Source organism: Amblyraja radiata, chromosome 21 (genome assembly GCF_010909765.2).
Source record: "Amblyraja radiata isolate CabotCenter1 chromosome 21, sAmbRad1.1.pri, whole genome shotgun sequence".
NCBI classification, from domain to species: Eukaryota; Metazoa; Chordata; class Chondrichthyes; order Rajiformes; family Rajidae; genus Amblyraja; species Amblyraja radiata.
Window position 1 is genome coordinate 20003548 of NC_045976.1, and position 13560 is coordinate 20017107.

General features: G+C 43.6%; 2 protein-coding genes across 8 annotated transcripts in view; one reads left to right on the forward strand and one right to left on the reverse strand.

The window, feature by feature from the left end:
- c21h12orf4 (chromosome 21 C12orf4 homolog) overlaps positions 1 to 11183 on the reverse strand; it is a 57373-nt gene extending 46190 nt beyond the window's left edge. For 3 of the 5 annotated variants that reach the window (XM_033039733.1, XM_033039729.1, XM_033039731.1), the window contains exons 1-2: positions 10775 to 10912; positions 2382 to 2587 (exon numbers count right to left, since the gene is read on the reverse strand). In XM_033039733.1, the coding sequence (XP_032895624.1) occupies positions 2382 to 2577 (196 nt within the window). In that variant the 5' untranslated portion in view covers positions 2578 to 2587; positions 10775 to 10912. Of the gene's footprint in view, positions 1 to 2381; positions 2588 to 10774; positions 10926 to 10976 lie in introns of those variants that run through there. The other 2 variants (XM_033039732.1, XM_033039730.1) reach the window with 2 other exon arrangements.
- Positions 10758 to 13560, forward strand: part of rad51ap1 (RAD51 associated protein 1) — a 42859-nt gene continuing 40056 nt past the window's right edge. For 2 of the 3 annotated variants that reach the window (XM_033039734.1, XM_033039735.1), the window contains exon 1: positions 10854 to 11170. In XM_033039734.1, the coding sequence (XP_032895625.1) occupies positions 11106 to 11170 (65 nt within the window). In that variant the 5' untranslated portion in view covers positions 10854 to 11105. Of the gene's footprint in view, positions 11171 to 13560 lie in introns of all 3 variants that reach the window. The other variant, XM_033039736.1, reaches the window with a different exon arrangement.

Consider the following 13560-nt stretch of genomic DNA (forward strand, 5'->3'; position numbering starts at 1 on the left):
AAGAACCTAGAAATTCACATTTGTGGTATTTGTTTTTTTTTTGATAAGATACAGCCAATTTTGACATTTCCTAAAGTAGACTGCATTGGTAATCATTTTCAGATTAAATTGCACTAGCTAGAAAAATGGACCGAGGACTACCATATGCTAATCATCTTGCTATCCTGACCTTTACTGATGCACACCAGATGACGGGATTATGTGCGTTATATTAATTTCCTCTGAAGCCATCATAAATTGGAACAGAAAACTAAAAGCTTTGACTGTTGTGAAACATGCATAATGGTTGCATTTTTGTTGCTTTTAGGTGCTGAGACACTCATTCAATTGGCATTTCAATGGGGACGACATTGGCAGTATTACATTACTAGAAAAGTCTAGGCAGCATCTGGTTTGTGCAATTCTCATTTTATTAATACGAGTATCTCTACATGTCTCTATGAGAACATGCCTTTACCAAAAAAAACGATATTGGTACAATCTCAAAATTGTTAATGAAGAGATACTAGAAAGGTGAAGTCCGACACAGACCAATAACAATTCAAATAGTCCAGATGGGATGTAACCTCATTGCTGAGGAAGACACTTTTAGAGGTCTCAGTCATAATCTTCCAAACATATAGATTCATAGGTGTATGAGCCCAAGGACTGGAAGTCTGCAAATGCTACCCCTTGTTCAAAAAAGGAGTGTTTCAAACTGAATTTAGTGACATCAGTCTGAAGAAGGGTTTCGGCCCGAAACGTTACCTATTTCCTTCACTCCATAGATGCTGCTGCACCCGCTGAGTTTCTCCAGCATTTTTGTGTACCTTTGAATTTAGTGACACTTTTTTTTGCCTGGAACTCAATTGGACTTTAGTAATAAATACTAAACTTCTCAGCATAACATTTTGTGTAGAAGATAATTTTCCCATCAAAGCAGGAGATGATAATCTTGTGTGCATTTAAAAACAACTCAAGATCCTGTTCAGCTTCTTGTATTGTATAAAGTTATTTTACATGCCCGATCAATGTTCTACAGTCCCAACTTTAATTTGCCCCAAAGGGCTAATAATGAAATATTCACCCAATTTCGATTGCAACCTATAACTTGCAACCACTCTGAGGGAACTGCCAGATTAATGCTAAAATAATAAAGTTACACATTTCTTTATACTGGATGACAGAGAAGGCATGATAATAATTAAACAGATTTTTTTCCCATGCAAGAATCATATACTGTGGAACATCCTGTCAGCCTGGGATGCATTTGAAACATGGCCCAATAGATATACTGTCAGTGTCTGATTCACTCTATCATTTCCAATAGATAGTTAATAAATAATCATCCTTCCCATACGCACAGATTTGATGATGCATGTCTTTATTTTATAGTGCTGGGATGATACTCTTTGCATTTAATTTTAATATGAGCATAACGGACTGTAGGTTGGGTCAAGCCACACCTTCAAGCAAGTGAATATAAATGCAGGTAGACAAAAATGCTGGAGAAACTCAGCGGGTGAGGCAGCATCTATGGAGCGAAGGAAATAGGCAACGTTTCCGGTCGAGATCCTTCTTCAGACTGATGTGAGGGTGGGGGGGGGGGGGGGAAGAAGAAATGAAGAGGCGGAGACAGTGGGCTGAGGGAGAGCTGAGAAGGGGAGGTGAAAGCAGGAGAGAAGTAAGAGAAGTCAATGTTCATGCCGCTGGGGTGCAAACTGCCCAAGCAAAATATGAGGTGCTGCTCCTCCAATTTACGGTGGTGCTCACTCTGGCCATGGAGGATGCCCAGGACAGAAAGGTCGGATTCGGAATGGGAGGGGGAGTTGAAGTGCTGACCCACTGGGAGATGAGGTAGGTTAATGCGAACCGAGTGGAAGTGTTGGGCAAAGCGATCGCCAAGCCTACGCAGTATGCTTTAAATGCAGTATTCTTTATATTTTAGATAGCTCGCAAGTATTGAAATTTCAGACTGAGGCATATTTATTAATGTAACAAAATGATTTAGTTTCAAGTGGTATATTTTGGCATTACTCCTCACGCTACTTAACTCATGGATGCTTGTAATTTGCCTTGTAAGGAAAGAAATGCAGCCAAAATAAATAAGTACACAATAAATCGCCAAATTTTATGTACAAACAGGCTAGAATAACATTGCTACCATAGCATCAGTGGTGAGGATATGATAGGTAGACAAGGATGAATGGGTAGACAAGGATGACTGGGTAGACAGATTAACTAATGGTTGTTTTAGACCAGGAAAGTCTGGATCTTCCCCTCACAGAAAAACTACAGGATTCCAGTTTTGCTAAATAACTAAGGTGAAAGCACTTGACGATATACATCTTTGTGTTGCTCAATGGTCGAGCTGGTTTTCAAATTTCAAATAAAATACTCACCACTCTCGACAAAATAAGGAAGATTGTGTAAAAGCATAAGACGGCCATGTAAATCACTGATGCTTCCTTGCATAGGGATCAAGATGGGTGCTGTTAGCACATTTGTCTCATGTCCTGTCTTAAAGTTAAAGACAAATGTTTTTTCCGATGACTGGAAATGTGGAGGTTTCTCTTTTATTCTTGTGCCCAAAAGCATCTTTCCACTTCTGAAATAAATAACAATAGATTATAAACCATTAGGTCATTAAACAATAAATTATTGTACAGAGTTCTGTGTAACAGATTAATTAATGGAAAATTCAACACAATTTACGGTATAGAAAGAAACCAATCAGTGCACTCTACATCCAAGTGTGGGGCAAAATATATAAAGTTAACTTGCATAATTCATTAGTACTGGGATGAAATTGGAAGAAAAGTAAAAACATGTTCTTAATTAAATCATTTATTGTTTATTGAAACACTTAGTTATTAGCAACTCAAATTTATTCAATAGCAATACTAAATAACAATATCATTAATGTTGCAAATCTCATTTCTTCATTTGTAAGTGACATCATAAACAAGCGACAAAGAAATTAAGTTGTCTAATTGTGTCGGTAATCCTTATTTACTTGCTGTGGAAAGTAGTTTAAATAGTGCCTTTATTCTTAAGATCTTAAGATGGCAGGAATGCTTAAAGATTGCCATACTGTAGAAAAACAACATAACTAATTTGCCTACAAGCAGGAATGTGAAAGTGAATAATCTGTTTCTTTGGTTAAAGGATGAATATCAGAAAGAGCACCGTTGCTCTACTTCAAGACAACACCATGTGGTGAGTGTGGAAATACTGTATGTGGGGAAACACTGATTAGATGAAATTAAATAAATAAAACATTGAAAACACTAAATACTCACCAACTCAGGCAGCATATATGAAGGCAGTATGAGAACATATTAGGCTAACGACCTCTCATCTGGTTAATGTTCATTTCCCTCACATGCTGCCTGATTAATTGCGTATTTCCAGTGCCTACTACCCGTTTTTAATCTTTCCAGTGTTTGGTGTGTTTACTTTCTGGATTTAATAGACTACGCTGACTCAGTTTTAGCTGTAACATGTTATGAATCTAAGATGAGAAATAGCTGTTTTCCAATCCTTCCAAAATAGATGCATTACATCCACATTCTATACTATAATTCCAGATGATGCATTTATTGAATTTTAATGTTTTATTCCAAGACTCAGTGGAAATCCCTGGTTTATTGTAAGGATGCATCTATTTTTTGGGTAAGTCATTCTTGGTCTAGTGCAGTAGAGATGACAGTTAGGGTGCTGGTATGCTCCTCCAGCAGGGCGTGGGAAAGCAGGGTGATTTCCAGTATCTCTGGGGAAAAGTGGGAAATGTGTTCAGCTGCAACTGTAGATGCAGCTGGACAACCTCAAGATTGTCTCGGAAAATTAGAGCGTCATGGGTAGGAGTTATAGCGAAGTGGTCACCCCTAAGGTACAAGCATAAAGTAGATGGGTGACCACTAGTAAAGGAGCAGGCAGAGAGTGCAAGAATACTCTGTGACCATTCCCCTTCAAAACAAGTATATCCTTTTGGATACTGTTGGGGAGATGACCGTTCAGAGGAAAGCGGCAGTCAGGTCTGTTGCACTAGATCTGGTTCTAGTGGCACAGCAGGCTTGGGTCATTAAACAGGAAGATAGACAGAAAATTCTGTTGCACAAACAAAACTCCAGGATGGTGTGTTGCCTCCCTGATGCCAGGATGCCTCAGAGTGACTGCAGACCATTCTCAAGGGGGAGGGGGAGCAGCCAAAAGTAATTGTGCATATTGACCTGGGATGACAAAAGGGATGAGATCCTGCAGAGTGATATAGGGAGTTAAGCCAAAGATTAAAAAGCAAGACCTCAAGAAATGTGACCTTTGGATTACTCCTGGTGCCACATGGTAGTGAGGGAACTATTAGGAAAATAGCACAGGTGAATACATGGCTGAGCAGTTGGTGCACGGGCAGGGATTCACATTTTTGGAACAATGGAATCTCTTCTGGGGTAGATGTAACCCGTAGAAGAGGGACAGGTTACACCCAAACAGGACGGGGACCAATATCCTGGCAGGCAGGTTTGCTAGTGCTATTCAGGAGGGTTTAAACTAGATTGGCAGGGAGACAGCACAGGTTCCAATGCAGTAGTGAGGCAGGTGGAAGGCTGGGAGTCAGTACAGATGTCAATGATAACAAGTTCAGTAGACAGCACAGGCGGGAGCATGGTTGGGATCGAGGAAAAACGGATGGGATTAAATTGCAATTGGAGAGCAGGCAGGGCAGATGATCTCAGGGCATAGATAGGTACTTGCTTCCTTGACATTATAGTCATTATAAGAGAGGGACAGAAAAGAGGCTAAGAGAAGGACAGAGCTGGCAGTTTAATGTTGCAGGGTGTAAGTGCTACAGGTGAAATAGGGGAGGGAATTGTTTTAAGGAGAATATCAAGGCATAGTCTGAGATGTTATTACAGAAGGATCGCCGAGCGAGGTTATATGGGTGGTGTTGAGCAGTTAAAAGGGGTTGAGCATCTCATTGGGATTGTACTATAGACCCCTAGTCAACAGGAATTATAGGAACAAATATGCCTTGAGATTGCAAACAGTTGCAGGACTAATATGGTTGTCATGGTAGGGTTTTTTTTTTTTAACTTTCCGCATATAGACCAGCAGTGCCATAGTATCAAGGACTTACTTGATGGGGTAGTGTTTTTGATTTTGTTTTGTCAAATATATTCAGGAAAAGTTTAATGGGCTAAACGTATGTAAATGGGACTAGCTTCGATGGGGCATCCTGGTCTTCATGAACAATTATTTGCCAAAAGGCCTGTTTCAGTACTGTATGACTAGGATTAATAAAGATTTATGAATTTCTTTCCTCAGTGAACATATCAAGAACTAGCAATGAAGTCAGCAATTTTGGCCAGATACCATTACAGGACAAATTTGATTATGATTGCTAAGGGAATGAAAATATGTATACAATGGCATACACATCACGCGCCTTGTTTTCCTGGTGCTTGAAGTTTAAGTGGATGTTTCAAAAACAGTACGTCATATTAATAAATTATAAAACTGCATCTACTTCATGCAAGCTTAATTCGCAGAACATATTTATATTTCCTAAGATTTCAAAATAGTGGTTTTAACTCTGGATTGAGATCTAAAGGTTTGCATGAAAAATAGATAAGCAAACCCGTAGATAATTGAAAAAAATATATAAACATGCTGATGAAGAACAAACCCATTCAAAATATCATACCTTCTCTAATAATGATTGACCTGCCATACTTTTCCATCCTAAAATGATTCCGTTAAGTTTATATTATGGTAATACTTTACTTTGTTCACCCATTTTTAAACTGCCCAAGTGTGTTAAAGATGTGGATTTTTCAGTGTTTCTCAATTTTGTTTGGATTTCTGGTGAGTATATGATTATACATTTCCCACAGCAGATTCGGTGTTTCTCAATTCTGTTTGGGTGTTTAGAGAACATATGATTACACATTTCCCATAACAGATTGAGCTTCAGAAAGGACGATCATAAAAGTCAATTCCACTCAAAGAAGAATGGCAAATATCTCAAATTCAGAGGCAGAATTAACATTATAGCTAGTTCCAGATTATTTACTTAAACTATTATGCCCAACTTCTACGGCATATTTTCACCAAACATAGTTGCCTTTTATAACATGTCCTAAACTGGCCTAGCTTATGGCAATTACTATCCATGTAAATTAATGTAATAAACAAGGGAAAGGGCCAATTTAAGGCATTTTCTACATTGAGAAAAAAGGTGATTCATAATTACATTGTAAATGAGCCTCATGAATTGTGATGATATGATAGAGATTTATATTAAGTGTGATAGGGATGTGATTCAATGCAAAACTAAGGTCGTAAAGGGAATTTTGAAGGTATGAGGGGGATAAATTGCATAATTAGTTTCGTTTATTTTAGAGATACAGTTTGGAAACTGGCCCTTTGGCCTGCCGAGTCTGTGCCACACATTGATCACCCATTCACACCAGTTCTATGTTATCCTACTCTCTCATTCATTCCCCACACATTAGGAGCAATATCTGCCTAATGCGGTCTGCCGTCTATTTAAAAAGCACCTCGGCCCACGGTCTAGTTGTAGGAAATGTGTTATTATATGTTCACGGTAGAGATGCTTCCTTACAGCGAATGCAGCGGCGGAGACCCGGGTTCGATCCCGACTATGGGCGCTGTCTGCACGGAGTTTGTACGTTCTCCCCGTGACCTGCATGAATTTTCTCCAAGATCTTCGGTTTCCTCCCACACGCCAAAGACGTACAGGTATGTAGGTTAATTGGCTTGGTAAATGTAACAATTGTCCCTAGTGTGTGTAGGATAGTGTTAATATGCAGGGATCGCTGGTCGGCGCAGACCAGGTGGGCTGAGGGGCCTCCAAACTAAACTAAACTCAGAAGCTGGAAATAATGTATTCCATTATGATGTTCAAAAGGCATCAAATTAAGAATTAGGCAGATAAGTATTTTAGCTTTCATTTCTTTTCTTGCCAGCGTTAGTATTGCTCCCAGTTTTGAGGCTAGGATTTTGCACTCATAGCCAACTACAGAAAGTTGAGCACACATTCTGATGACACTCAAGAGTATTATTATATAGGAAATGTGGGAGTGTCCAGTGGTAAAATTGAGTATAGTGTTTCCCCCAATGCCTTAACAGGCATGGGCGGAAATCGTGGGAGGCACAGGGGGGACGCGTCCCCTCCATGTTTTGAGAGGTGGGGGACAATCCCCCCCATGTTTTGTATTTGTATTTTGAAATTGGGTGAAAAGAAATGTATTCAATATCTCCGCTTTCCGCGAGACAATGGGGGTGGGACTGATGATCGAGGGCTCAAGCCCCACGATTCAGGGCAGACAATGCTGCTGATGCTGGAGTTCAGAGTCAGTCACCAACCAGGTCAGCACCCAATGTTACCGTCCACAGGGCCCACGGCCGAAGGGGGTGGGGGGGGTGGGGTGTGTGTGTGTGGAAATTGTGTGTGTGTGTGTGTATGTGTGTGAATTGTGTGTGTCCCCGACGTTTTCATAGCCATTTCTGCCCCAGAACAAGCATTATCCTGCAATCAACATTGATAAAATAGATTATCTGATCATTTGTGTAGGAAAGAACTGCAGATGCTGGTCATTTGTCAGATTTATATTTGAAATTACTCATTTCTTTATAATGCACAATAAATACTATACTATACTGCAACAGGTACACAATGACACATCCTCCCCACAAACCAGTAGTTTATTCTAAAATATGCTGCATACAGGAAAGAAATGGTCATTTCCTTCCATTGACCAAATCCCAAACATTGCAGCCGACACATCACACTTGCCTTCCCTTGTTAAAATCACTCCCTGAGCAACAAAACTGCAACTAGGAAGATTTGATTATCCCAATATAGGATTACAAACTTTACAACATCTCAATAAGATTACCAATTATAACACTAAAAAACACATCTGTGGTATGTTTGAAATTGCAAAAAGAATCAACGTAGATGTAAAAGATATAATTATAATGGAGTTCTTCAGAATGTGGAAGAGAAAAGTGTCATTTTGGATTTTCATAACACAAAACAAAATCATTTACTGGGTAATCTGTTAAATTGAAGTGGCCTGTTGAAATTGACACTTGAATGATAATAATTGCAATGGTGAATTTTGTAGTGTGTGAGCTTAGAGTTTTTTTTATTGATATACGAGTCACAAGTCTGAGTTTCGTTTCATGGTTGCAATGCAAATAATTGGTATGTAGCACCATTCCTCCTTTATTTTGCTGTTTTACAAGACACAAAAAGGAATGCTATTAAGAAGAAAAACCCTCCTGCTATTCACAGAGCACCCTAGTTTCTGAAATGGTTTCCAAAGATTCTAGAATATAGCGAGGAGAATGGAAAGCAATCTATTTGGAAAAAGTAGTCAGAAATGGGAGAACCTTGCACAAAGTTGCCTGTCAGAATAGATCTTAACCCTCCATGACTTCCGTTTTCCAGGCCCCCACTCCCTCATCTTCACCATGGATGTCCAGTCACTCCACACCTCCATCCCCCATCAGGAGGGTCTGAGAGCCCTCCGTTTCTTCCTCAACCACAGAACCAACCAATCCCCATCTACTAATACTCTCCTCTGCCTAGCGGAGCTGGTCCTTACTCTCAACAACATTTCCTTTGACTCCTCCCATTTCCTCCAAATCCAAGGCGTAGCTATGAGCACACGCATGGGCCCCAACTATGCCTGCCTCTTTGCAGGGTATGTCGACCAATCTTTGTTCAAGGCGTATCGTGGCCCTATCCCCGAACTCTACCTCCACTACATTGACGACTGCATTGGTGATACCTGCACCCATGCAGAACACACCGTCTTCATCCATTTCACCACTAACTTCCATCCGGCACTCAAATACACCTGGACCATTTCCGACAGCTCCCTACCGTAACTAGACCTCACTATCTCCATCGCATGTAACACACTACTGACCAAAATCTACTACAAACCCCCATGGCTATCTGGACTACACTTCTTCCCACCCTGCTTCCTGGAAGGTCTCTATCCCCTGCTCCCAATTCCTCCGTCTACGCCACATCTGCACCCAGGATGAGGTGTTCCAAACCAGGGCATCGGAGATGTCCCCATTCTTTAGGGAACGGGGGTTCCACTTTTCGACTATAGATGAGGCTCTCACCAGGGTCTCCTCCATATCCCATAGCTCCGCTCTCACTCCCCATCCCCCCACTCGTAACAAGGACAGAGTCCCCCTTGTCCTCACCTTCCACCCTACCAGCCGTCACATACAACAGATATCCTCCGACATTTTCGCCACCTCCAACGGGAGCCCGCCACTGGCCACATCTTCCCATCTCCTCCTCTTTCGGTTTTCTGCAGTGACCGCTCCCTCCATAACTCCTCGGTCAATTCATCCCTTCCCACCCAAACCACCCCCTCCCCTGGTACTTTCCCTTGCAACCGCAGGAAATGCTACACTTGTCACTTTACCTCCCCCCTCGACTCCATCCAAGGACCCAAGCAGTCTTTCCAGGTGAGGCAGAGGTTCACCTGCACCTCCTCCAACCTCATCTATGGCATCCGCTGTTCTAGATGTCTACTGCTCTACATCGGTGAGACCAAGTGCAGGCTTGGCGATCGCTTCGCTCAGTTCGCATTAACCAACCTGATCTTCCGGTGGCTCAGCACTTCAACTACCCCTCCCAATTCAAATCCGACCTTTCTGTCCTGGGCCTCCTCCATGGCCAGAGTGAGTTCCACCGCAAATTGAAGGAGCAGCACCTCTTATTTCGCTTGGGTAGTTTACACCCCATCGGTATGAACATTGACCTCCAATTTCAGGTAGTCCTTGCTTTCTCCTTCCTTCCCCTCCCGTTCCCAACTCTCTCACAGCCTACTGTCTCCGCCCCTTCCTTTCTTCTTCTGCACCCCCACATCAGTCTGAAGAAGGGTCTCGACCCGAAATGTCACCCATTCCTTCGCTCCATAGATGCTGACTCACCCACTGAGTTTCTCCAGCTTTTTGTCTAACTCATAAAGTTAAATCGGTTTCCCATTCCCAGTACAGTGATGGGGAAACCAGCGGAGGAAAAAAAAGTCTGGATTTTCAAGATTTGATCAATGTCCCATAAAAACGACCGAGAATACAGAATGAATTAAGCACTAAAAAAGAGTAGGTTCATGTTAGCAAACAAACATTTCTGAATGGATTGACGAGGCATGTGAACAATGCCAGAGGCAGAAAACATAGGAGAAATGAAAATTAATTATTGGGGAAAATGGGCTAGTGGAAACACATTGACATGCAATACTTAAAGTGAATGGTCAAGAATTGGGCAGAGAAGAAATGAAGATGGCACATAGTAGGTAATTGTTTCATAGAGAAGCCTGGGACGAACAAAAAAGAGAAACTAATGAAACGTCATTGTATGGCGAGGGGGACAAAAGATAATTCAACAGGGAAAGAAAGAAAGGAGGAGTGGATGGTAGAGATGGAGGACGGTATTCAATGACCATCACTATAGTACAAACCGCAGACACAAAATGCTGGAGTAACTCAGCTGGTCAGGTAGCATCTCTGGAGAGAAGGAATGGGTGACGTTTCGGGTCATTCTCTTCTTTCTCTCGAGATGCTGCCTGTCCCGCTGAGTTACTCCAGCATTTTGTGTCTATGTTCGGTGTCAAACCAGCATCTGCAGTTCCTTCCTCCACAATCAATACATTTTCCTAAGGACAGTCCCCTTATGTCGGTTTTAATACTAGACAAACAAACGCAATAGAACCAAAGAGTAAGCGGTAAGATGCGAGACCTGATACCCCAGCAAACAGCAGCCAGTTCCAGCTGAATCCTCCACTCTGCTCCCGGCAACAGGAAGGCCGACTGCAGGCAGCCCCAAAGTTCACCGGCCGGCTGGCCCACCGCCGCGGATTCCCTGCCCGCCTGTCTACGCCGAGGAAAGGAAAATAATAAAAGCCAACGTTAAGCTAGAAATAGGCGGGAGTGTTTTTTACATTTTTGGGGGATCTGTTACGTTATTCTTTCGATCGCAAAACCCGCGTAGCTGGTGAAGCGAAAGTGCGGCTGAGGGACGGGCGGGCGGGACAGACGGTTCAACGCAGCCGCTGGCGGTCTCGGTGGCAATGGCGGCGGTTCCTCCCCGAGCTCCCGGCTCTCAGAAAGCTGCTGCAACGGCCAGGCCCGTCAGGTCCGTAAGTATAACCAGAAACAGTGGAGGAGAGAGGATTAGAGCATTGGAGAGAAACCGGGGGACGAGGAGAGAGAGAGAGAGAGAGAGAACGTGGAAATGGAGGAGATGCGTGGGTTGAGGAGGTGGAGAGGGGCAGATGATGGTACATGATGAGGGGAAATGGAGAGGGGCAGAGGGCCAGGAGAGGGGCAAAGGATTAGGGTAGTTGAGGAGAGGGGCAGAAGGCCAGGAGAGGGGCAAATGATTAGGGTAGTTGAGGAGAGGGGCAGAGGGCCAGGAGAGGGGCAAAGGATTAGGGTAGTTGAGAAGAGGGGCAGAAGGCCAGGAGAGGAGCAGAGAATGAGGGGAGATGGAAAGGGGCAGAGGGATAGGAGAGGACCAGACCAGACGATGAGGGGTGAAGGCCGAGGGGCAGAGTACTAAGACAGAGGCAGAGAGACACATGATGAGGGGAGATGGAGAGGGGCCGAGGTCCAGCAGAGAGGATGACCAGGAAGAGAAGCAATGGATAGGGTCCGAGGACCAGCAGAGAAGCTGAGGGCCAAGAGATGGGTGGAGGACGAGGGTAGCTGGAGAGGGGCAAAGGATGAGGGGAGATGGAGAGGGGCAGAGGACCAACAGAGAGGATGACCAGTCGAGGGGCAGAGAGCCAGGTGAGAGTCAAAGGATGAGGGGAGATTGAGAGGGGCCGAGGAGCAGGAGAGAGGCAGAGGGTGAGTGGAGAAGGGTTTGTGACAAGGAGAGAATGAGTTGGGATGATGGCACTGAGAGGAAGAATGCAGACTGAGAAGAGAGAGGCCATTAAGTGAAATAACCCAGAAACAGATCCTTATCCTTGTCTTAACTAGCCATCAAGCACCATCCCATGTCTGTTCCCACCTTCCCATCAACTCTCACCACGAGGAACCAGGGCCAATATACAATAAGCAATTGATCTATCATTCAACATAATCTTAATGTGGGAGGAAACCGGAGCAGTCTCAGCAAATCTATGCAGTCACAGTGCAAGCATACAAACTTCACACAGACAGTTCGTAAGACCAGAATCGAACACGGGCCACTGGAGTTTTTTCTGGAGAGGGGAAGGTGGGAAGAAGGAAGAGAGAGAATGGAGGCCAGAGAGAGAGAGGGAGATAAAGAAAAACCCTAAGTAGGCAAGTGTAGAGAGAAACGGACTGAGGGCTTAGAGAGGAATTGTGGGCATTTGTCCAGAGTTACCAGGCGGGAACAATAGCTGGTTTCCAGGTCAACTATAAGACACTGAACACGACTGTGTGGTGTAGAGAAGATAAAATAGACTGTGGGTCAAGAGAAATAGGGAAGACAGGTTGGGGATAGAGAAATGGGAAGACCACAAACCAGAGGGTAGAGAAAGAAGAGGATGCAATAGACTGGGGGTTCAGAGAGAGATGGGGAGACACCATATTGTCAGCAGAGAGAGAGATGGGGTGACAACAGGTTGGGGGTAGAGGGGAAATGGGGAGACAACAGACTTGAGATCACAGATATCAAAATACAAACTGCTAGAAGAACTCAATGGTTCAGGCAGCATCCATGGAGGGAAATAGTCAGTCAATGTTTGGGGTCATGACCGTTCATCTGGACTGCCAAACTGCTTGAGGTAGAGAGAAATGGGAGAGGTGATATATTGGGAGTATAGGGAGATAGAGATGGCAGGTGTTGCTAGGGGGAAATAACAATGAGGGTACGCTGGGATTGATGCTAGAAACAAACTCGGGAGAGATGGAGGAGAAGAGACTGGGGCTGCATGGGAGATGGAGGAGGCCCATTACAGAACAGTCAGTATGGGAATTGCAAGGGGAGTTTAAATGGTTAGCAATTGTGAGATCCAGTAGGCCTTGGTGGATCCAGTCCAAGTGTTCAGTAAAATGGTTGCCTAGTTTACGCTTGGTCTCGCCAATGTAAATGATGCCACATCGGAAGCAGCAAATGCAGTAGATGAGGTGCACATGAACCTCTGTCTCATCTGGAAAGACTGTTGGAGTCCTTGAATTAATGTGTGTGAGGAGGTATAGCGACTGGTGTTGAATCTCCTGCGGTTGCTGGGCAAAGTACCTGGGGAGGGGATAGTTTGGGTGCAAATGGATGAGTGAACCAAGGAGTTGCTCAGGGAGGGGTCTCTGCGGAAAGGAGTGAGGATGGGAAGATGTGAGTAGTGGTATCACGATGAAGGTGGCGGAAATGTCGGAGAATGATGTGTTGGATGTGGAGACTTTTGGCCTCCAAAGCAACTCTCCTCAGTGGCTTCCTGCAGTTTTTAACCGACAATGTCTACTGTTTTATTATTGTGAGGAGGTGAAACGCACAGGCACCCCCTCTGGTTATGGTTGTTTGGGTAATGGAAATTTGGCTTTAGAAGATTCACT